The 25,221-nt window shown below is 42.0% G+C and overlaps 1 protein-coding gene across 5 annotated transcripts in view; it reads right to left on the bottom strand.

The window, feature by feature from the left end:
* The window catches only part of TJP1 (tight junction protein 1), a 266,030-nt gene extending 262,333 nt beyond the window's left edge, over window positions 1-3,697 (bottom strand). For 3 of the 5 annotated variants that reach the window (XM_055417981.2, XM_055417982.2, XM_055417985.2), the window contains exon 1: window positions 3,528-3,697. In XM_055417981.2, the coding sequence (XP_055273956.2) occupies window positions 3,528-3,697 (170 nt within the window). The remainder of the gene's footprint in view (window positions 1-3,527) is intronic. The other 2 variants (XM_055417983.2, XM_088829566.1) reach the window with 1 other exon arrangement.
* Window positions 3,698-25,221: the final 21,524 nt, after the last annotated feature.

The raw sequence follows: 25,221 nt of genomic DNA, 5'->3' as shown, positions 1-25,221 counted from the left end.
CGATCTCATTTGTAAAGCTGGAGGAGACACAGCCCCCACCTCCAGGGAGATGGAGGACCCAGTAGGGAGCAAGCTCAGTGAACGGCAGCTCTTCTTACTTTCAAAATCTGATTATGAGATGACAATGTCAGTGGTTGAATGGATACTGCATGACCTACAATAATTACAGTCTCAACACGAAGAAACAGACTTAGAAAAATAAGAAAATGATATGACACTCTTTTCCCCTAAGATCCATGTATATGCTCCTGAAAGCACTCAATGCAAAAATCAAAACTCTGACAACAATAAACTTATTATGAAAATACTTTTCACATTTCATCTAAAACAGACAGGAGTAACAACTCTCTGGGCCTCACACCTGCTGAGCAGGTGTGGTTCCTGCACTGGACTGAGCCTTGCCCCTCCCTGCCCACACCCCCTAACCGCATGAATGTGACCCTGGCTGGAGAAAGGGTCTTTGCAGAGGTCACTGGCTACCTAACTCTGATGAAAGATATTCTCAGACAGAAGAGAAGACAAGACACACAGGGAAGACCACGTGAAGGGGCAGAGACAGACTGAAGAGGTGTGTCCACAAAGGAGCCCTGGAGCCACAGACACGAGTGGCGATAGGAAGGGTTCTCCCCAGGGCATTCAGGGCTGCAGCCCTGCCAACAGTGACTTCAGACAAACGTCTGTTGCTTTTGGTGATTTGCTACAGTCTCTAGGAAGCACTGTGCTCTGTGGCTTCTGTCCATCACTGAGCATTCACCGGAGGCCCTAGGGCAGGCAGCAGCCGCACAAACTTATGTCTCCCCCAGGTAACAAGCCTGAGTTCAGAACCAAACACTGCAAACTATGTACTAAACTTCTTGGAGAAGGAGCCTCAAGAAGTAGGCTCCTGCAGGCTCCACTGACACAGTGGAGTGTGTCTCCTTCAGGTTCCATGTAAAAGTGTCTGCAAGTGTGTAGTCCTTAAAGGATGTGCAGAGTCAATCAGAAGGACTGAAGGACACTGCAGAGAAGAAAGCAGATGTGCACAAATGGCCAGACCAGAGAGGAGAGTGGGGCCAAACCACTGGCCCCATCAAGCCTAAGCTTTACTTGGACAGGTGTAAGCTTTGTGAGCGAGCAGTCTTCCCACACAGACTGTAAGAGTTACAGAGAAATGCAGGGAGCATACATTTCTTTCTAAAGGTCCTCACATAAAGCTTCACACATGCCATTATCAACGACCACGCTATGACCTCACATTTCATAAACAGACACAAGCTGGTGCATCCTGAGGTCTGAACACACTATTGACGTCGGATACTAGTTCCCACTCACCACTCTGAGGTCAGAACCCATTCACACATCTAGACAAATAACAGTGTCTTTGCCTTTCATCTCCAATTCTCCACATGGAGTTGTTAGGACATTGGCAAAACAAAATGTTATCTAGAAAATAAAATGTTACCTACAAAATGAATTCCATAAGACATAAGAGACAGAAGAACCAGATGGCACAATATTCTCCGACTTCATAAAAGATTACGCATCTGTGTTCAAAAGTACCACCCGCTCCAGAGTTTCGTAGAGTGTGCTCTTCACTTTGCCACTAGAGAAACTAGATGAACATTCGCAAATCCACTTAACATTAGATAGAAATTCTCAAATGCTCATTTAAGACTGGAGAAAGCTCAACAAAATCTCCCTGATCTTTTCAGGCTGTCTCTTCATAAGATGGTTTTTAATGTTGGTCCCAGGTCACTGACTGCCTCAAACATGAATCTCTAGAGTACAAACATTACCTGGATTTCATTTTCTTTGTTCTGTCTTCACAAACTGTATACTCGGGACAGCAGTTTCAGAAGCAGAACTCCAGTGATGAGAAGGAATAAACCTAGCTTCCTGACCTTGTGACCAATCACTGCTAACATTCATGCGGAACAGTTCCTCAAACACTGTATCCACATCTTGGTTTTTAAATGTAACATCAAGAAAATTTCCTTGGGACTTTCCAGAGGGTCCAGGGGGTAGACTCTGTGCTTTCATTGCTGAGGGCCTGGGTTCAATCCCTGGTCAGGGAACTAAGGTCTTGCAAGCCACTCAGAACAGCTGGGGAAAAAAAAAATTTCCTCAACTTTCTTTCCCAGTTACACATTATGAAGAATTCACCAACTCAAACACACATCTTCTGAGAATCTATTTGTACTGGAAACTAGTTGTAGGGAATTTAGTAATCAGCTAAACAGACAAATGCCCTGGCCCCATGCTACTTACATTGCAGGGGGCGGGAAGAGGGATAAACTATGTAGCATGTTCTATACTGGTAAGCACTTAGGAGGAAAGCTGAGTTGAGGGTAAGACTGTTGGTGCCAACTTTGGCTTTGCTTTTTCTTTTTCTGTAACCCATCCATCTGGAAAGTCACCTTCAAACGTTACTGCTTATTGCTTCAGAATAATGACATATTGTTGATACATATGCTAAAATCTTCCATGGACATTTCTTAACTCAGTGACTGCAGATTTTTACCTGCCTAGTCTTCCAGGTGTTGTCACTTGCTGTTCTTCAAATTAAAATACCTTTTGCAAAAATAAACTTCTCTTTTTCTGAACAACTGGGGGCGGGGGAGGGGGTTTCACGGGAAGAAAGACAGTAATATTTACTCAGCACCTACTATGCAGCTGGGGAGAGTGGCACTATGCACTGACCATGGCAGTTGATCTACCCACGACCCCAAGAGGTAGAGAGTATTATTTCCATTTTACAGAAGAAACTGACTCTCCAGTAACTTGTCTACAGTCACACAGAAAGTGGTACAGCGGAAATGTGAACTTTGCTGCTCATGTATTCTGGTCTTACCTTCAAAATTCTCCGCTATTGCGACTGTTTTTCTAAGTTCTTCTTTTTTCCTGACTGCTCAATCTTTATGTTCTCTGGATGGTTAGTCCATTTCTTTTCACAAAGCTGATATTAGTTTTCTACAATACCTAAAAGCAGCCTCTTTTCCTTTCTCTATCACCTTCAAATTAAACTGGACTATGTTCAATCGAATCAAACTCTATGGGACCGCATCTAGCACACATTTTTTAACTGAAATGACCACCGAATCCCATGATCATCACACCTTTTTTCTACATCATCATCCTGTTTACTGAACCGCTTCCCTTGTGACAGAACCAGGCACCCAACTCTCAAGTGAATGGAACACCAGGGTGACCACCGGGATTCTTGTGACATGTTTACATGCTAACAAAACGGGATACAATCCGACGGATGATCCCGTGTGTACAAGGCTCCGGGTGATTCCGGACACCTTTCTCTAGCGGCTTCCAGGTGGGAGCACCGCCCCCCTCCACCGATGATGACCCTGACCTGCAGCCGATGGATGGGAGGCGCCGCAGGAAACGCAGCGCGAGAGCTGCTGGACTTTGCAGCCAGACCCGCCGGCGCGGCCCCTCCGTCTGCCGCGCTCCGGGCCCCTCCCGGTCGCGCGCGCCGGGGGTCCCCCAGCGGATGAGCGCGCCCCCCGCCCGCGCGCGCCAGCCCCCGCCCTCACCACAGCCTCCTCTTGAGCGGCAGCAGGCTGCCGCGGTTGGACGGCGTGACGCCGATGGCCATCTGCAGCACCGTCAGGTACTTCTGGTACTTCATCTTGTCCCCGCTCCGCTCGCGGCCAGGGCCCCGCCGCCGCCGCCGCCGCAGGCACAGCCCCTCCAGGCGCCGCATAAGTCAGCCCTGGGCCATCCGCCGCCGCCGCCGCCGCGCCCGCCGCCCGCGCCCCCAGCCGCCGCCGCCGCCGTGCGTCCAGCCGTGCGTGCCGCCCCGCGCCCGCGTGCGTGCGTGCCCGCCGCTCCCGCCGCCGCCGCCGTGCGTGGCCCGCGCCCCACCGCCCCCGCTCCGCGCACCGGCCCGCGGCGTTTGCGCGCCTCCGGGCGGCCAGCTGGCAGGGCTGCGGTACTGAGCGGCGGGCGAAGCCAGCGCCCGCCCCACCCCGCGCACCGCCCCACCCCTTGTTCTCTCCCCGCACTGCCCCCGCGGCCCCGCTCCCTCCCCGCACCGCACCGCCCCCTTTCTGCGGCCTCGTCCCCACTCAGCTCTTGGCGGGAGCTCACTCCCCACCGCCTGCCGCAGAAGCCCAATCACAACCATCCAGAGAGGAAAATGACTATTCTGCATTCATAAGCTCCCCCAGTAGCTGTCGCCGTGACGTGGGCTCCACCTTGCAGTGTGTGGACGCGCGCTGTGTAAATTGCACGCGTGTCCGTGTGCTGTACCTATGGGTGATGCGTGTGCACACGAACCGGCCTCGCCTGCGGTGGACAGGACCCTGAAGTACGAAACCATCTTCATCGTACGTGAGGAAAACTAACATTGTTCCACGAGACATTCCTAACTCTTGACTGATGGTTAGGAATGTGTAGGGAAAAGAGAAAAATAGCAAAGCTAATCACTGCTGCTGCTGCTGCTGCTGCTAAGTCACTTCAGTCGTGTCCAACTCTGTGTGACCCCATACATGGCAGCCCACCAGGCTCCCCTGTCCCTGGGATTCTCCAGGCAAGAACACTACTTATATTGTAAACCATCACACACACGGAGACTTGAACTGTTTTCTTTCTGTGCAGGAAAAACTCGGAGAAGGCAATGGCAAGCCACTCCAGTACTCTTGCCTAGAAAATCCCATGGATGGAGGAGCCTGGTAGGCTGCAGTCCATGGGATCGCTATGAGTCGGACACGACTGAGCGACTTCACTTTCACTTTTCACTTTAATGCATTGGAGAAGGAAATGGCAACCCACTCCAGTGTTCTTGCCTGGAGAATCCCAGGGACAGGGGAGCCTGGTAGGCTGCCGTCTATGGGGTCGCACAGAGTCGGACACGACTGAAGTGACTTAGCAGCAGGAAAAACTTAACAGGAGTGGCTTGAACAGGGCTTGTCTTCTCGTGGACGTGTCGTTTTGTGCACAGAAAGCATCTTTTCCGTGTCTTGGCAGAACGTCCTGTTTGGATCACTTTCAACACGTTATCCCCTGGGCATTGCCTTGAATGCCTCATCTGTCCTCTGGGACGTACAATCCTTTTATTCAAGCCTCTTTCCTCAACTTTTCATTCGTGCGTTCCCCTGGGGGCAGATCTGGCGTCTTTGAAAAGGTGTCGAGGTCAGCATTCCCACAGTTGCCTATTTTTTTTTTTCTTTTTAATAACTCCAGTTACATTCCGTGCATATTTCATGTCACTTCCATCTTTATCATTTTTTTGTTTCTTTGCTGCACTTCCATCTTTCTCACCCAATTCGATCTTTCAGTTACCTATTTTTGTTTTTGCTTGTGGGGTGGGTAGGGGCGGATGGTGGGTGGAGGTTGGGTGATTTTTTAACAAGGCTGTGTGGGTTTATCACTAGGAGAAAAGGAGGCAACACAGTGACACACTTAGCTGTCAGGATCTGAGCTTAAAAATGCTCAAAATTTGTAGAGACCTGGATGAACCTAGAGAGTGTCATTCAGAGTGAAGTATGCAAGAAAGAGAAAAATATCATGTATTAATGCATGTGTGGAGTCTAGGAAAATGGTACAGATGAAAATGGTGCAGGGCAGGAATAGAGATTTAGATGTAGAGAAAAATGTATGGATACCAAGGGGAGGAGGGTGGGTTGAATTAGGAGACTGGGATTGATATACATACACTGTGCTTATTTGCTTAATCTTTCGACTATTTGCCACGGCATGGACTGTAGTCTGCCAGTCTCCTCTGTTCATGGGATTTCCCAGGCAAGAATACTTGAGTGGGTTGCCATGCCCTCCTCCAGGGGATCTTCCCAACCCAGGGATTGAACCCAGGTCTCCTGCATTGCAGGCGGATTCTTCACCCTGTGAGCCAGGAGGGAAGCCCAGAAGAAAGGCTTACTACTATGTATAAAATAGGTAACTAATGAGAACATATTGTACAGCACAGGGAACTCTACTTAATGCACTGTGGTGACCTGAAAGGGAAGAAAGTCCAAAAAACCGGAGATGTACTTGCATGGCTGTACAATAGAAACTATCATAACATTGTAAAGTAAATTCAGTAAAAGTTAATTAAAGAAAAAAATGTTCAGAGACCAAATATTGACAGCTCTGAAAGAACTGCTTCGATTGCTCGCTAGCCATGATGCACCTGTTGAGTAGTGATTTATGGACTAAAAAGTTGGCATCAACTTGGTACTAGATGAGCTTGTACTAGACACATTTACTCACAAGATGTGATGATAACTGAAATTTGAACCATATCATTGATCCACTGGTATTGAATTAAACTATGGTAGCTGGGGTCGGACACGACTGAGTGACTTCACTTTCACTTTTCACTTTCACACATTGGAGAAGGAAATGGCAACCCACTCCAGTGTTCTTGCCTGGAGAATCCCAGGGACGGGGGAGCCTGGTGGGCTTCCGTCTACGGGGTCACACAGAGTCAGACACAACTGACGTGACTTAGCAGCAGCAGCAGCAGCTGACTTCAGGCATATCTGATCCCTCAAAGCAAGGACTGCCTGGAAGCAGTCTGTGTGTGTCTGTCTGTGTATATGAAAAACACAGATAACAAGTTCACCCACTGGACAGAATGATCAAATGTCATCCCACTCTCTGCAGTGTGTCTCTCATGTACCTCTGCTTAAATGCTTCATTTCCAAAATCATTAGCACATAGGAAAATTAGAACAAAACAATCTCCTAGTTTAGGCTCTTAACTTAATTTCACAGCCACTTTGGTAGAAAACTACGTCTAAATCTATTTCACTTTTGTTTATTCAGAGGTTTTAGCTCTCATGTAAAATGAGGGATTGGAAGATCTTTCACACTTCAAATGTATATACTAGGGAGAAGACCTTTTAAAAGACATCAGGACCTGTACTTATCTATTTACCATTTCTTACATGTGCTCGGTCTTTTGTACCACCCTGCTATATTGTTGTAAGATATTTGATGAAAATACTGCACTATCAAGGATTTAAAGAACTAGAGGATGAGGGGATCTATTCAGGATAAAGAAAGATAAAAATAAATCTGGCAGAAGCACTTCCAGAATGGCAGAAAAATCTGATTCTCTGTAAAAAACAGAATACTGGCTTAAATTGTCAAATCGACCTTTTCAGAACTCCGGACGTTAACCTAAGGCTTCCAACCATCCAAAGAATGTTTTTCAATAAAAATGACTGAAGCTTGATAGGAACAGTGACCCTGATGGCACTGTAACTTGCCCAATTCCCAACCCCTCCTATCCAGTTCTCTGGTAGCCTTGGCAACTAATAGTCTCATAACAATAGTAGCTTTGAAACCCAGTAGACTAGCAGCCACTGGATGGGAAGAATGGATTTAGATATTCCTAAAACCCCATCCGTAGAGAGTTGTCATTATTTGACCTGTTGGCAGCTCCATTCACAGGGCTCCTCTTTATTTGACCTGCTTCAGAATTCACTCTGTGCAAACAGTTCTATCCCTAGGGCATTTGTCAAAAACAATCAACAGCAGTTGTTTAACATCACAGCTGCCTGAGGTGGTAAAACCAATTGGGGCTAACAAGAGGTTAACCAAAAAATGAAAGCAAAAATGGGGAATGAGAGTCCATAGGGTGCCTTGAAAGCTAGCTCTGATATATTCCTGGGAATCCAGAATGCCGTGCACAGTGCAAGACTGTGCGCACTCTTGAAACATCTGAGAAGGCCCTAATCTCTCACTTCAGGTTGACGTAGAGGTTCCGAGCCAGCAGAAAGTGAAGGCAAAGGAAGAGTTGTAAGTTACCTACCAGAATATTGAAGGCATAAAAAGAAGAAAATAAACTCTGTCCCTGCTTCCACTTTTCCCCCTTCTATTTGGCATGAAGCGATGGGACCAGATGCCATGATCTTACTTTTTTGAATGTTGAGTTTTAAGCCAATTTTTTAACTCTCACCCTCATCGAGAGGCTCTTTAGTTCCTCTTCACTTTCTGCCATTAGAGTGGTATCATCTGTGTATCTGAGGTTGTTAATATTTCTCCCAGAAATCTTGATTCCAGCTTGTGATTCTCCCAGCCTGGCATTTCACATGATGTACTCTGAATATAAGTTAAATAAACAGTGTGCATGTATATATACATGTACTTATATGTAATTGGAATGATAATAATACTAATAGCGCAAAGGAGAAGAGAGAATGGAGCACAACTGGAGCTTAGTTTGCGTGTACTACTGAAATTAAGCTAGTATTAATTCTACCTAGATTATTTTAAGTTAATTGTAATCCCCAACACAACCATTAAAAATGACTTTAAAATATAGTAAAAAAAAAACAAATTAAAATACTACAGTAGAAAATATACAGCACAAAAGAAGGCAATCACAAGGAAACAGACAAACAAAAAGACATAAGATATATAGAGAACAAATAGCAAAATGGCAGTCATAAATCCGCCTTATCAATAATTTCATTAAATGTAAATATACTAAATACTCCAATCAGAAGACAGAGATTGACAATATATATATAAAAACATGATCCAACTATATACTGTCTATAAGAGACACTTCAAAGTCACAAATAGGTTGAAAGTAAAAGAACAGAAAGACATATACCATGTAAAAAGAAAGAAAAGAAAAGTGGCTATACTAATATCAGACAAACTAGACTTTCAGCTGTAAATTGTTCCTAGAAACAAAGAACATTTTATACTAACAAACAGGTCAATCCATCAAGAAAACATAACATTTAAGAAATGCCTGTGTGGCTTCCCTGCTGGCTCAGTGGTAAAGAATCTGCCTACCAATGCAGGAGACACAGGTTGGATCCCTCGCGAGGAAGATCCCATATGCCACTGGGCAACTGTTGAGCCTGTGCTCGAGAGCCTGGAAGCTACAAGTGCTGAAGCCCCAGTGTCCTAGAGCCTGTACTTCATAACTAGAGAAGCCACCACAATGAGAAGCCCGCAGCTAGAGAAAGGCCCAGGGTGCAGCAATGAAGACCCAGCACAGCCAAAAAGAAACAAACATTAAAAAAAAAAGTAAATACCGATATATTTTTAAAAAAGGAAGCACTTGTGTGTATAACAGCTGAACCCCAAAATAGCAAAAACGGACAGAATCAAAGGAGAAAACGAAACAATTCAACAATAATAATTGGAGATTTCAACACCCTCACTTTCCGTAATGGATAGAATAAGGCAGATGATCAACAAGGAAAAAGAAGTCGAGAACACCACCAATATTCAACTAGACCCAATACACCTGTGGAACATTTGCACTCAACATGGTCAAATACACCTTCTTTCCACATGCACATGGAACAGTAAGCTCTCAATAAATTTAAAAGTAATGAAATCATATAAAGTATGTTCTCCAACCACAATGGAGTCAAATTAGGAACCAGTAATAGAAGGAAATTTGGGGAATTCAAAAACATATGGAAATTAAAACACCCCCAAACTAAATAACCAATGGGACAAAGAAGAAATCATAAGAAAAATTAGAAAAAATTATGACTGAGATAAAAAGTATAACATAGGACTTGGATGCAGCTAAAGCAGTGCTCTGAAGGAAATTTAAAATTGTGATCCCAATAGTTTAAAAGATGAGAGAGTTGAAATTTATAGCCTAACTTTCCATCTTAACAAATTAGAAGAGTTCAGTAAACCTAAAGCAAGCAAAACGAAGAAAATAATATAGAGTGGAAAGAACCAAAATAGAGAATAGAAAAACAATAGAGAAAAATTAGCAAAAGGAAAAGTTGGTTCTTAGAAGAAATCGATAAAATTGACAAACCTTTAGCTAAATGCCAAGGGGGGCAAAAGGGAGGAAAATGCAAATTACTGATATTTGGGATGAAAGAAAGGATATCACTACCAATCTTATGGGAATAAAAAGGATTTGAATGGAATACTATAGTAATTGTATGCCAACAAATTAAATAACCTGGATAAAATGGGAAAGGGTCCAGAAAGACCAAACTACTGAAACCTGACTCAAGAACAAACAGAAAATCTGAACAGAACTATATCAAATAAAGAGGTTGAATTCTAAAACTTAACCACCATTCAAAGCCCAAGTCCATGGAAAGGATTTACTACTATACCTCCAAAACAAAAAGAACTGGGTCTGGTATATAGTAGGCACTCAATAAATATTTGTTGAATTTGCATGAGTGCACAAATGCAAAATGAAAGACTCTATGACTTTTCATAAAGTATTTCATTATCCTAGCAAATGAGGAAAAACTACCTGTGGAGTTTTGCATGCAGTGTAGATAAATACTACAGCTGGAAAACTGACATCATTTTACCAAGTCAAAGGCATTAAAATGTGCTGCAGATTCTTAGAAGATAGCCAGCGCTTCAGAGGAAAATGACTTCTCCTTTCCTTATTTCCAATGTAGTTTTAAAAGACTTCAATGTGTCTTGCCTCTCAGTCGCCTGGCCTCATCTCTTCCAATGACTTTTCCCTGTCATGCGTCACTCCCTGGGCCTGGACTCACATATCCAAAGCCAGTAGGGTGAGGCAGTCACAGCCTGAAGGTGGCCGGGGTTTGTCCACAAGGAGTGGTGGGAGCTGTGACTCACCCGCCAGGTGCTGAGATCCTTTTAGGAAAGGACCTGTCCGCAATCATGTGGAGATGCTAGATTGTATTTCCATCCCTCCAGTTCATGTCAACAGTGATTTTCCTGGGCTGTCACCCACATTGCTAAGTGTTACCAACAACATGGACTTTCAGTTTTAAGGTGGTGACATTCTTCCCCCATTTTTCTTCTCTCTTGAAAATCAGCTCAAAAGGATAAGCACAGGGACTTTTCTGGTAGTCAGTAACTAAGACTCCCATACTTTCAATGCAGGGGCCCGGGTTCTATCCCTGGTCAAAAGAACTAGATCCCACATGTGGCAACTAAGAGTTCACATGCTGCAACTAAAATTCCACATGTATACTCCAATGTAAAACAAATAAGTTTAAAAGATCCCGCATGCCTCAATGAACACCTGGTGCATGCCACAATGAACACCTGGCACAGCCAAAAAGAAAAAAAGGACAAGCTTTATAAGAAAGGGAAATAAAAATTCCATCTTCCTTGAAACCTGGAGATATCTAAAACCCCTGCTGAAAGCAGGGACTTTCTTGACAGTCCAGTGGTTAAGACTCAGCCTTTCAATCCAGGGGATACAGGTTTGATTCTTGGTTGGGGAGCTAAGATCCCACATGTCTTGGGGCCATAAAACCTAAACAAAAACATAAGCAGTATTGTAACAAATTTAGTATTAGTCCCTCAGTTGTGTCCAACTCTTTGCGACTCCTTGGACTGTAGCCCACCAGACTCTTCTGTCCATGGAATTCTCAAAGGCAAGATTACTGGAGTGGGTTGCCATTCCCTTCTCCAGGGGATCTTCCCAACCCAGGGATCCAACCCAGGTCTCCGATATTGCAGACTGATTGTTTACTGTCTAAGCCACCAGGGAAGCCCAGCAAATTCAATAAAGACTTTAAAAGTGACCCACATTAAAAAAAAAAAAAGGAAACCAATAACAGTGTTTTGTTCTTTTTTTTTTTTTTTTAAAGAAGAAAGTGAAAGCAGCATAAAAGTAGTAAATGTTTCAGCAGAAGGAAGGGGTTCATGAACCCATGAACCCAAGAACCTACCCAGGGTGATGTTATGAAGCAGGCTTTCTTCCCCTGCAGAGATGCTAAGGAATACCGGGGAGGCACCAGGTACCACGGAAGATGGATGAAGGTGAGGGAGACAAGAAGCACGGAACACAGGGACTTCATTCAAAAGATCAAATAAGAGATGTCATTTCTTTTGGTATCCCCTCCCGCCCCATGTTAGGCAACCACTCTTCCTCTATCCTGCAGAAATGGAGGAATGTTCCCAGGAGAGAAACTAGAGTGGAATCAGTACAGTAGGGTGGGCTGTCAGGCTGAAAGGGGGAGGAATGTGGGAAAACCTGTACACTGAGTGCTGAGCCACTAAGCTCTCCTCCCCACCAGGCTCCTTATTACACTGACCTCAGGCAGGAGACTCACACATCCTGCCATGTGGATCATCAACACTACTGGTTAATCTATATACTTACTTATTGTGACTATTTAAGATTGTTTAGTGGGGCTTCCCTTGGTGGCTCAGTGGTAAAAATCCTGTTTGCAATTCAAGAGACCCAAGTTCAATCCCTGGGTTGGGAAGATCCTCTGGAGAAGGGAATGGCAACCCACTCCAGTATTCTTCCCTGGAGAATTCCAGGGACAGAGGAGCCTGGTGGACTACAGTCCATGGGGTCTGAAAGAGTCAGACACAACTGAGTGACTAAGCACCTAAGATTGCTTAGTACTGACCATAGTATTGTACCATAATTATATTTCCTTTCTTCTACAACTTTTAATTTTACCCAGAGTTGATACTTGCCTAGCTTTTCAATTTATTTAATTTTCCTAGAATCCATGGCTAAGCATTCTTACATCTCCAGTGGGAATCTGAAATGCCTTGCAATACAGCTTTCCATACTGTAAACCAGTGAAGCCAAAATAAATAAATATTTTTTAAAAAATAGTTGCTGGTGTACAGCAAATTCAAGTTAGAAAAAAAATGAAAGGGCTTCCCTGGTTGTCTAGTGGTAAGAATCCTCCTTCCAATGCAGGGGACACAGGTTTGATCCCTGATCTGGGAAGATCTCATGTGCCATGGAGAAATAAGTCCCTACAACAGAACAAGAGAAGCCACTGCAATGAGAAGCTTCCCCACAGCAGCTAGAGAGTAGTCCCCCATCACTGCAACTAGAGAAAGCCCACATGCAGCAATGTAAGACCCAGCGCAGCCAAAAATAAATAATTTTTTTATTGTTTAAGAACAGAAATGGCAGCAGTGATTACACTGAAGCTGGTCTATCAGGAGCAGTAACAGGAGCCAGAAGCCAGTAGAGGAGAGTCAATGCACTGAAGGAAAATGAGTCAGCATAGAATTCTACAGCCACTGAAAATATCTTTTAAGAATGATGGTGAAACAAAGACATTTTCAGTCAAACAAAAATTTGTCTTCAAATTTTAGTTTGTCTTCAGCAGACTTTCAATAGAGAAAATTTGACATGACACATGTTTGTCAGAAGGAAAGTTTTCCTAGATGGTAGGTTTAAGACACAGGGATAAACAGTAAAGTGAATCTAAGCAAGTACTGATTAATAAAAGAATAATAATAATAATGTTTTCAAGGGTTAAATAAGAATAGCTAAAACTCATGGAAAAATGATTATAAGTGTGGGAACTGTTCTAAGTTTCTTTTATTATGCAGGAAGAAATTAAGGGATTTATTCAGACTTCATTAACTTAAGTAAGCGTATTATAATTTCAAGGACAACTTCTAAAAGAAATGAACAGAATGTATAACTTCTTAAACTCCTTAGCCAAGTAACTGTTTTCAGTTGCTAGACTCTTTATGACCCCAAAGACTGCAGCATGCCAGGCTCCCCTGTCCTTCACGATCTCTCAGAGTTTGGTAAGGTTCATGTCCACTGAGTTGGTGATGCTATCTAACCATCTCATCCGCTGCCACTCCCTTCTCCTTTTGCCTTCAGTCTTTCCCATCATCAGGGTTTTTTCCAATGAGTCAGCTCTTTGCATCAGGTGGCCAAAGTATTGGAGCTTCAGCTTCAGCACCAGTCCTTCCAATGAATATTCAGGACTGTTTCCTTTAGGATTGACTGGTTTGATCTTGCAGTCCAAAGGACTCTCAAGAGTTTTCTCCAGAACCACAATTCAAAAGCGTCGATTTTTTGGCACTCAGCCTTCTTTATGGTGCAACTCTCACATCTGTACATGACTACTAGAAAAACCACACCTTTGACTCTTCAGACCTTTGTTGTCAAAGTAATGTCTCTGTGTTTAATACACTGTCTAGGGTTGCTATAGCTTTCCTTCCAAGGAGCAACATTAGAGGGGACAACACTGGAATAACTAAAATACTCAGTAAATTCAAAACAAGGTTAAAAAAAAGGACAAAAAAGTGCAACAGTTATGACAAGTAGAAAGCACAAAATAAGTTTTCAGACCTAAGTGCAAATATATGTACAATGTGAACTGTGCCTTTAGGAGTGGTGCAGTGTCATGGCATTCAAAATGTAGTACTAGTTACATTTTATATAAATGAAATAAATGCCCCAGTCAAAAAACAAAGATTTTCAGACTTCATAAAGACAAATTCTACCTGTGTGTTTTTTATAAGAAACGTATCTTAGAAGTATAAGGATTAAGGATAGAGAAAATTTGGAAGTGACCTTATTAAATAAGACTTCCCAATACATTCTACACCAAAGAAAATTAGTATAGCTTTATTAAGGGGGAAGATATTTCTAAAGAAAATAAAATTGCAGCAGTAAAGGAGGTCGAGGGTTTCCCAGGTGGCGCTTGTGGTAAAGAACCTGACTGCCAATGCAGGAGACATAAGAGACGTGGGTTCCATCCCTGGGTCAGGAAGATCCTGGAGGACAGCATGGCTACCCACTCCTGGAGAGCTGCAGTTCATAGTGTTGTAAACAGTCGGACACAACTGAAGCAACTTAGCATGCATAGCATGCATACATACAAAGAATATTGATTCACGGTTAATAAAAGGTTCCATTGCTGAAACTATAGGACAATCTTCAATTTGTATATTTTTCAATATATACCCTCAGGATATGCAAAGAAATAGGAAAAAACAATAAAATGGGGGAAGACTAGAGAACTCTTCAAGAAAATTAGAGAAAAATTCCAAGGAAACATTTTATGCAACAATGGCCACAATAAAGGAGAGAAACAGTATGGACCTAACAGAAGCAGAATATATTAAGAAGAGGTGGAAAGAATACACAGAAATATACAAAAAAGATCTTAATGACCCAGAAAACCATGGTGTGATCACTCACCTAGAGCCAGACATCCTGGTATTCGAAGCCAAAAGGGCCTTAAGAAGCATCACTACAAAAAAGCTAGTGGAGGTGATGGAATTCCAGTTGAGCTATTTCAAATCCTAAAAGATGATGCTGTGAAAGGGCTGCACTCAATATTCCAGCAACTTTGGAAAACGCAGCAGTGGCCACAGGACTGGAAAAGGTCAGTTTTCATTCCAAACCCAAAGGAAGGCAATGCCAAAGAATGCTCAAACTACTGCACAATTGCACTCCAGTTCAGTTCAGTTCAGTTCAGTCGCTCAGTCGTGTCCGACTCTCCGCGACCCCATGAATCACAGCACACCAGACCTCCCTGTCCATCACCAACTCCCGGAGCTCACTCAAACTCATGTCCACAGAGTCGGTGATGCCATCCAGCCATCTCATTCTCTGTCGTCCCCTTCTCCTCCCGCCCCCAACCCTTCCCAGCATCAGAGTCTTTTCCAGTGAGTCAACTCGCCGCATGAGGTGGCCAAAGTATTGCAGTTTCAGCTTCAGCATCAGTCCCTTCAATGAACATCCAGGATTGATCTCCTTTAGAATGGACTGGTTGGATATCCTTGCAGTATTAAGGGACTCTCAAGAGTCTTCTCCAACACCACAGTTCAAAAGCATCGATTCTTCGGCGATCAGCTTTCTTCACAGTCCAACTCTCACATCCATACATGACCACGGGAAAAACCATTGCCTTGACTAGACAGACCTTGGTTGGCAAAGTAATGTCTCTGCTTTTTAATATACTATCAAGGTTGGTCATAACTTTCCTTCCAAGGAGCAAGCGTCTTTTAATTTTATGACTGCAATCAGCATCTGCAGTGATTTTGGAGCCCAAAAAAATAAATTCTGACACTGTTTCCACTGTTTTTCCATCTATTTCCCATGAAGTGATGGGACCAGATGCCATGATCTTTGTTTTCTGAATGTTGAGCTTCAAGCCAACCTTTTCACTCTCCTCTTTCACTTTCATCAAGAGGCTTTTGAGTTCCTCTTCACTTTCTGCCATAAGGGTGGTGTCATCTGCATATCTGAGGTTATTGATATTTCTCCCAGCAATCTTGATTCCAGCTTGTGCTTCTTCCAGCCCAGCGTTCCTCATGATGTACTCTGCATATAAGTTAAATAAGCAAGGTGAGAATATACAGCCTTGACGTACTCCTTTTCCTATTTGGAACCAGTCTGTTGTTCCATGTCCAGTTCTAACTGTTGCTTCCTGACCTGCATACAGGTTTCTCAAGAGGCAGGTCAGGTGGTCTGGGATTCCCATCTCTTTCAGAATGTTCCACAGTTTATTGTGATCCACACAGTCAAAGGCTTTGGCATAGTCAATGAAGCAGAAATAGATGTTTTTCTGAAACTCTTTTGCTTTGTCCATGATCCAGCGGATGTTGGCAATTTGATCTCTGGTGCCTCTGCCTTTTCTAAAACCTGCTTGAACATCTGGGAGTTCACGGTTTACATACTGCTGAAGCCTGGCTTGGAGAATTTTGAGCATGACTTTACTAGCGTGTGAGATGAGTGTAATTGTGTGGTAGTTTGAGCATTCTTTGGCATTGCCTTTCTTTGGGATTGGAATGAAGACTGACCTCTTCCAGTCCTGTGGCCACTGCTGAGTTTTCCAAATCTGCTGGCATACACTCATCTTACATGCTAGCAAAGTAATGCTCAAAATTCTTCAAGCGAGGCTCCAACAGTACATGAACCAAGAACTTCCAAATGTTCAATCTGGATTTAGAAAAGGAAGAGGAAGGAGAGATCAAATTGCCAATGTCCTTTGGATCATAGAAAAAGCAAGAGAGTTTCAGAAAAACATATACTTCTGTTTTATTGACTACACCAAAGCCTTTGACTGTGTGGATCACAAACAACTGTGGAAAATTCTTAAAGAGACAGGAATACCAGACCACCTTATCTGCCTCCTGAGAAATCTGTATTCAGGTCAAGAAGCAACAGTTAGAACCAGACATGGAACAACAGACTGGTTCCAAATTGGGAAAGGAGTATGTCAAGGCTGTATATATGTCACCTTACTTATTTAACTTATATGCAGAGTACATCATACAAAATGCCAAGCTGGATGAAGCACAAGCTGGAATCAAGATTGCTGGGAGAAATACCCATAACCACAGATATGCAGATGACACCACCCTAATGGCAGAAAGGAAAGAGGAACTAAAGAGCCTCTTAATGAAAGTGAAAGAGAGGAGTTAAAAAGCTAACTTAAAACTCAAAATTCAAAAAAGGCACATCATGGCATCCAGTCCCATCACTTCATGGCAAATAGTTGGGGAAACAATGGAAACCATGAGAGACTTTATTTTCTTGGGCTCCAAAATAAATGGCAACCCACACCAGTATTCTTGCTCAGAATCCCATGGACAGAGGAGCCTGGCAGGCTACAGACCATAGGGTCACAAAGAGTCGGACACGACTGAGCTACAGTCCAAGTCCAAAATCACTGCAAATGGTGACTTCAGCCATGAAATTAAGACACTTTCTCCTTGGAAGAAAAACTGTGACCAACCCAGCTTATTAAAAAGCATATCAGAAAGCAGAGACCTTACTTTGCCGACAAAGGCCTGTCTAGTCAAAGCTATATGGTTTTCCAGTAGTCATGTATGGATGTGAGAGTTGGACCATAAAGAAAGCTGACTGCCGAAGAATTGATGCTTTTGAACTGTGGTGTCGGAGAAGGCTCTTGAGAGTCCCTTGGAACTGCAAGGAGATCCAAACAGTCAGTCCTGAAGGAAATCAGTCCTGAATATTCATTGGAAGGACTGATGCTGAAGCTGAAGCTCTAATACTTTGGCCACCTGATGCAAAGAACTGACTCACTGGAAAAGTCCCTGATGGTGGGAAAGATTGAAGGCAGGAGGAGAAGGGGGTGACAGAGGATGAGATGGTTGGATGGTATCACTGACTCGATGGACATGAGTTTGAGCAAGCTCTGGGAGTTGGTGATGGACAGGGAAGCCTGGTGTGCTGCAGTCCATGGGGTTGCAACAATTTGGACAAGACTGAGTTACTGAACTGAACTGAATTCAGGATATGTAACCCTGACAGATCTTCGAGGAGAAACAGACAAATCTATAAGGATAGAAGGAGTGCTGTTTTGGTACTACATCTCTTAGTTACTAACAGAAAAAAACAAAAATGAGTAGACATGAAAAAAATTTGAATAAAATAATAAAATTGACATATTGAGATCTCTACATAAGTACTGTAGAATACATTATTTTTTCATGCATACAGAACATTTACAAAACATAAATGAACCATAAAGCAAGTCTCAATATATTTCAATAGTTCAAAACCATACAGAGCATGGCTGTACCATAAGACAAACTAAAAATCAGAAAAATTAGAAACAGGAAAAAACCCCAGATGCTAGAGACCTAAAATGACCATGCATCAAAACAAAATTAAGAAAATATTAGAAAATATGTTGAACAGAATAACAAAATATTCATGTCAAAATTTATGAATGCAGTGCAGAAAGAGTAACACACAATCCCAAAGTGTGTTGCCTTCAGACGGTCTGAAACCTAAGTAATTAAGTACTCATCTGAAGAAGTTAGAGCTATATCAGCAAGAAAGAAATAATAATGAAGATAAAAGGAGACACTTTAAAAACAGAAAACAATTACATAACAGAGATGTTCAACAAAGCCAAAAGTTGCTTGTTGATTTTAACAAACAACAATATCTCTATCAAGAGTGATCAAGAAACTAAGGCACAGATAACCAATATCCAGAAGCAAAAAAGAGACACACTTACAGATGTCACAAATATAAATAAGATAATGTAAGATTAACATGGTCCTCAGTAAAGCTGGTGTGTATATGTTGGGGGAGGAACATGTTAAATAAAAAGAAGATGGATGTGAAATCTCAGTACCAATACACTTGAAAAATTTAGACAAATTGGACAGCTTTTTTTAAAAATCATAACTTAATTTTTTCAGAAAGAGATAGGAAATCTATAAGAATAAATAGGAAATCTTACTATTGTGATATCCATAAATCTCATTTTGCCCAAAACAGTCCCAGTTTATGCCCATCATTGCTTAATATCTATTCATTGTTTTAATGACACTTTTAATGCTCAGAAGTGTTACATTTTGGAAGATAAGCCATGTGTTCATCCTTCCTACTTCCAATAATTAAGAGAAATGAAATCCATAGCCCAAAATGCTCATCCTGAAATTCACCAGCAAGTTCTACCGAACACTCGTGAAAGAAATACTATTAATCTTAAATTCTTTCAGAAAATAGAAAAAGAGGAATCACTAACTCCTGAGACTAGTATATAACCTTGATATTAAAACCTGGCAAATAGAGTTCATGAAAAGAAAATTACAGGCAATCTCCTGAATGAACATAGGCACAAAAATCCTAAATATCTGCAAGGTGAATCTAGCAATATATAAAAAGGATAACACATCAGGACCAAATTGGTTATATCCCAGGCATTCAAGGATGTTTTACAATAGAAGATGAATTAATATAATCCACCATGCTACCATATTAAAGAAGAAAATCATAACATCTTCTTAGTAAATGTAGAAAAACCATTTAATAAAATCCAACATACTTTCATGATTAAAAATAAATTCTTCTCAAAGTGAGAATGAAAGGGTACATTCTTGAAAGTCATCTTCAAAAATCATACAGCAAATATTCTTAATGGTGATATTTTGAGAACAGGACAAGACAAGAATTTCTACTATCCTCACCACTATTTGCATTGTAGCAGTGGTCCTAGCCAATGAAGTAAGTAAGTACAAGAAAAAAAAAAGTTGTGTAAGAACTAGAAAGGAAAGAACAAAACTATTATTATTAGAGAAGGGAATGGCAAACCACTTCAATATTCTTGCCTTGAGAACCCCATGAACAGTATGAAAAAGCAAAAAGATAAGACACTGAAAGATGAACTCCCCAGGTCGGTAGGAGCCCAATATGCTACTGGAGAACAGTGGAGAAATAACTCCAGAAAGAATGAAGGGATGGAGCCAAAGCAAAAACAACACCCAGTTGTGAATGGGACTGGTGATGGAAGCAGGGTTCGATGCTGTAAAGAGCAGTATTGCATAGAAACCTGGAATGTTAGGTCCATAAATCAAGGAAAATTGGAAGTGGTCAAACAGGAGATGGCAAAAGTGAATGTCGACATTCTAGGAATCAGTGAACTAAGATAGACTGGAATGGGTGAATTTAACTCAGATGATCATTACATCTACTACTGTGGGCAAGAATCCCTTAGAAGAAATGGAGTAGCCATCATAGCCAACAAAAGAGTCCGAAATGCAGTACTTGGATGCAATCTCAAGAATGACAGAATGATCTCTAGTTTGTTTCCAAGGCAGACCATTAAATATCACGGTAATCCAAGTCTATGCTCCGACCAGTAATGCTGAAGAAGCTGAAGTTGAACAGTTCTATGAAGAGCTACAAGACCTTCTAGAACTAATACCCAAAAAAGATGTCCTTTTCATTATAGGGGATTGGAATGCAAAAGTAGGAAGTCAAGAAACACCTGGAGTAACAGGCAAATTTGGCCTTGGAGTACGGAATGAAGCAGGGCAAAGGCTAATAGAGTTCTGCCAAGAGAATGCACTGGTCATAGCAAACACCCTCTTCCAACAACACAAGAGAATACTCTACAAATGGACATCACCAGATGGTCGACACCGAAATCAGATTGATTAGATTCTTTGCAGCCAAAGATGGAGAAGCTCTATACAGTCAGCAAAAACAAGACCGGGAGCTGACTGTGGCTTGGCTCATGAACTCCTTATTGCCAAATTCAGACTGAAATTGAAGAAAGTGGAGAAAACCACTAGACCATTCACGTATGACCTAAATCAAATCCGTTATGACTATACAGTGTAAGTGAGAAATAGATTTAAGGGACTGGATCTGATAGACTGAGTGCCTGATGAACTATGGATGGAGGTTCGTGACATTGTACAGGAGACAGGAATCAAGACCATCCCCAAGAAAAAGAAATGCAGAAAAGCAAAATGGCTGTCTGAGGAGGCCTTACAAATAGCTGTGAAAAGAAGGGAAGTGAAAAATAAAGGAGAAAAGGAAAGATACACCCATTTGAATGCAGAGTTCCAAAGAATAGCAAGAAGAGATAAGAAAGCCTTCCTCAGTGATCAATGCAAAGAAATAGAGGAAAAAAGTAGAATGGGAAAGACTAGAGATCTCTTCAAGAAAATTACAGATACCAAGGGAACATTTCATGCAAAGATGGGCTCAATAAAGGACAGAAATGGTAGGGACCTAACAGAAGCAGAAGATATTAAGAAGGGGTGCAAGAATACACAGAAGAACTATGCAAAAAAGGTCTTCACGACCCAGATAATCATGATGATGTGATCACTCACCTAGAGCCAGACATCCTAGAATGTGAAGTCAAGTGGGCCTTAGGAAGCATCACTACAAACAAAGCTAGTGGAGGTGATGGAATTCCAATTGAGCTATTTCAAATCCTGAAAGATGATGCTGTAAAAGTGCTTCACTCAATATGCCAGCAAATTTGGAAAACTCAGCATTGGCCACAGGACTGGAAAAGGTCAGTTTTCATTCCAATCCCAGAGAAAAGCAATGCCAAAGAATGCTCAAACTACCACACAATTGCACTCATCTCACACGCTAATAAAGTAATGCTTAAAATTCTCCAGGCCAGGCTTCAGCAATATGTGAACTGTGAACTTCCGGATGTTCAATCTGGTTTTAGAAAAGGCAGAGGAACCAGAGATCAAATTCTTTATAGTCCAACTCTCACATCCATACATGACCACTGGATAAACCATAGCCTTGACTAGACAGAACTTAGTTGGCAAAGTAATGTCTCTGCTTTTTAATATGTTGTCTAGATTGGTCATAATTTTCCTTCCAAGAAGTAAGCATCTTTTAATTTCTTATTAGACTTAATAAGAGAGTTAAACAAGTTTCAGTTCAGTTCAGTCGCTCAGTCGTGTCCGACTCTCCGTGACCCCATGAATCACAGCATGCCAGGCCTCCCTGTCCATCACCAACTCCCGGAGTTCACTCAAACTCATGTCCACAGAGTCGGTGATGCCATCCAGCCATTTCATTCTAGGTCGTCCCCTTCTCCTCCCGCCCGCAACCTTTCCCAGCATCAGAGTCTTTTCCAGTGAGTCAACTCGTCACATGAGGTAGCCAAAGTATTGCAGTTTCAGCTTTAGCATCAGTCCTTCCAATGAACACCCAGGACTGATCTCCTTTAGAATGGACTGGTTGGATCTCCTTGCAGTCCAAGGGACTCTCAAGAGTCTTCTCCAGCACCACAGTTCAAAAGCATCAATTCTTCGGCGATCAGCTTTCTTCACAGTCCAACTCTCACATCCATACATGACCACGGGAAGAACCATAGCCTTGACTAGACGGATCTTTGTTGGCAAAGTAATGTCTCTGCTTTTTAATATACTATCAAGGTTGGTCATAACTTTCCTTCCAAGGAGTTGCTGCTGCTGCTGCTGCTAAGTCACTTCAGTCGTGTCCGACTCTGTGTGACCACATAGACGGAAGCCCACCAGGCTGCCCCGTCCCTGGGATTCTCCAGGCAAGAAGTAAGCGTCTTTTAATTTCATGGCTGCAATCAGCATCTGCAGTGATTTTGGAGCCCAAAAAAATAAAGTCTGACACTGTTTCCACTGTTTATCCAAACTCAGCAGTGGCCACAGCACTGGAAAAGGTCAGTCTTCATTCCAATCCCAAAGAAAGGCAATGCCAAAGAATGCTCAAACTACTGCACAATTGCACTCATCTCACACGCTAGTAAAGTCATGCTCAAAATTCTCCAAGCCAGGCTTCAGCAGTATGTGAACCGTGAACTCCCAGATGTTCAAGCAGGTTTTAGAAAAGGCAGAGGCACCAGAGATCAAATTGCCAACATCCACTGGATCATGGAGAAAGCAAGAGAGTTCCAGAAAAACATCTATTTCTGCTTCATTGACTATGCCAAAGCCTTTGACTGTGTGGATCACAATAAACTGTGGAACATTCTGAAAGAGATGGGAATCCCAGACCACCTGACCTGCCTCTTGAGAAACCTGTATGCAGGTCAGGAAGCAACAGTTAGAACTGGACATGGAACAACAGACTGGTTCCAAATAGGAAAAGGAGTACGTCAAGGCTGTATATTCTCACCTTGCTTATTTAACTTATATGCAGAGTACATCATGAGGAATGCTGGGCTGGAAGAAGCACAAGCTGGAATCAAGATTGCTGGGAGAAATATCAATAACCTCAGATATGCAGATGACACCACCCTTATGGCAGAAAGTGAAGAGGAACTCAAAAGCCTCTTGATGAAAGTGAAAGAGGAGAGTGAAAAGGTTGGCTTGAAGCTCAACATTCAGAAAACAAAGATCATGGCATCTGGTCCCATCACTTCATGGGAAATAGATGGAAAAACAGTGGAAACTGTCAGAATTTATTTTTTTGGGCTCCAAAATCACTACAAAAATCAACTGCATTTCTATATATCAGCATCAAAAATTTGCAAAATGAAAAAAAGTAAAAGATACTATTTACAATGTTACCAAAATATACAAAGGATCTAGGAAGAAAATCTAACAACAGATGTTATAGAGAAAATTATAAAATCTTATTGAGAGATATCAAAGAAGATATAGAGAAATATAATAAACTTATGTGTAGAAGGTTGACTATTATACATATATCAGTTTTCCTCAAACTAATATATGGATACAATGTAATCACAATAAAAACAATAGTTTATGTGGTTGTTACACTAGGCTAACATTTTAAAGTTTATATGGAACTGGAAAGGGTTTAGAAAACGGCAACAAACTAGATGGGCATATTTGCCCGTAAGATGTCAAGACTTAAAACAACACTGTAATAATTAAGAAGCTATTTATTGGTTCGGGGACAGACAATTAGATCAGTGGGCCAGAGGGAGCACACAGACATAAACCTACACACCTGTGGATACTTGATAAGTTGACAGAACTGCCATTGCAGGTAAGTGAGAAAAGGATGGCTTGTCATTAACTAGTCCCAGAACAATTGGGATTTCATATGAAAAAAAACCCTGAATATGATGGTCCTATATCTTTCATTACACATAAAAAGCAGTTATAAGCAAATATACATGAAAACCAAAACTATAGTACTTTCAATAGATCAGGTGCTAAGCCACTTTAGTCCTGTCCAACTCTATGCAACCCTTTGGACTGTAGCCTGCCAGGCTTCTCTGTCCATGGGATTCTCCAGACAAGAATACTGGAGTGGGCTGCCATGCCCTCTTCAGGGGATCTTCCCAACCCAAGGACTAAACCTGGATCTGCATTGGCAGGCAGATAATTTACCACTAGCACCACCTGGGAAGACCTTAACAGTACAGGAGGATATCTTCAAGACCTGGGAGTAAGGAAATATTTTTTAAATATTACATAAAATGTATTTCAACATAAAGAAAAAGATGAATAAGTAAGACAACATTAAAATTAAGAGCTCATCAATAAGACATCTTCCCCATCATCATAAGACTGAAGACTAGAGATACTTGTAATGAAATAACTGACAAAGGACTCATATCAAGAATATATAAATTTTTTAATGCCTACCAATGAGAAAAAGGCAGATAACTCATTAGAAAAATGCACAGAGGACTTGAACAGGAAGCTGCTCCAAATGTGTAATTGTTGGTGTTGTTCAGTCACTCAATCGTGTCCGAGTCTTCACAACCTCATGGACTGCAGCATGCTAGGCTTCCCTGTCCTTCACCTTCTCCCAGAGCTTACTCAGACTCATATCCATTGAGTAGGTGATGCCAACCAATGATCTTGTCCTCTGTTGTCCCCTTCTCCTCCTGCCTTCAATCTTTCCCAGCATCAGGGTCTTTTCTAATGAGTCAGATTTTTCCATCAGGTGGCCAAAAGATTGGCGCTTTGGCCAAACGATTGGCCAAAGATCAGCCCTTCTAATGAATATTCAGGATTGATTTCTTTTAGGATTGACTGGTTGGATCTCCTTGCAGTCCAAGGGACTCTCAAGAGTCTTCTCCAACACCACAGTTTAAAAGCAGCAATTGTTTGGCACTCAGCCTTCTTTATGGTCCAACTCTCACGTCCATACATGACTACTCGAAAAACCAAAGAAAAAAAAATGTGTAATAAACACATCAAAGATGTTTAGCCTGCTTTGTATTCATGGAAATGCACCTTAAAACCACAATGAGACCCTCTACAGTAATATCAGACTGGCCAAAATTATAAATGTAAAATAAGTTTGGTAGAGGATATGAAGACTATTTTCATACACAGTAACAGGTGGAAATGCTCTCTG

The sequence above is a fragment of the Moschus berezovskii genome, chromosome 21 (genome assembly GCF_049115385.1).
Source record: "Moschus berezovskii isolate FMDL1 chromosome 21, NW_MosBer_1.0, whole genome shotgun sequence".
Classification (NCBI taxonomy): domain Eukaryota; kingdom Metazoa; phylum Chordata; class Mammalia; order Artiodactyla; family Moschidae; genus Moschus; species Moschus berezovskii.
The sequence above is the reverse complement of the archived record's forward strand: the minus strand, read 5'-3'. Positions and strand labels throughout refer to the sequence as shown.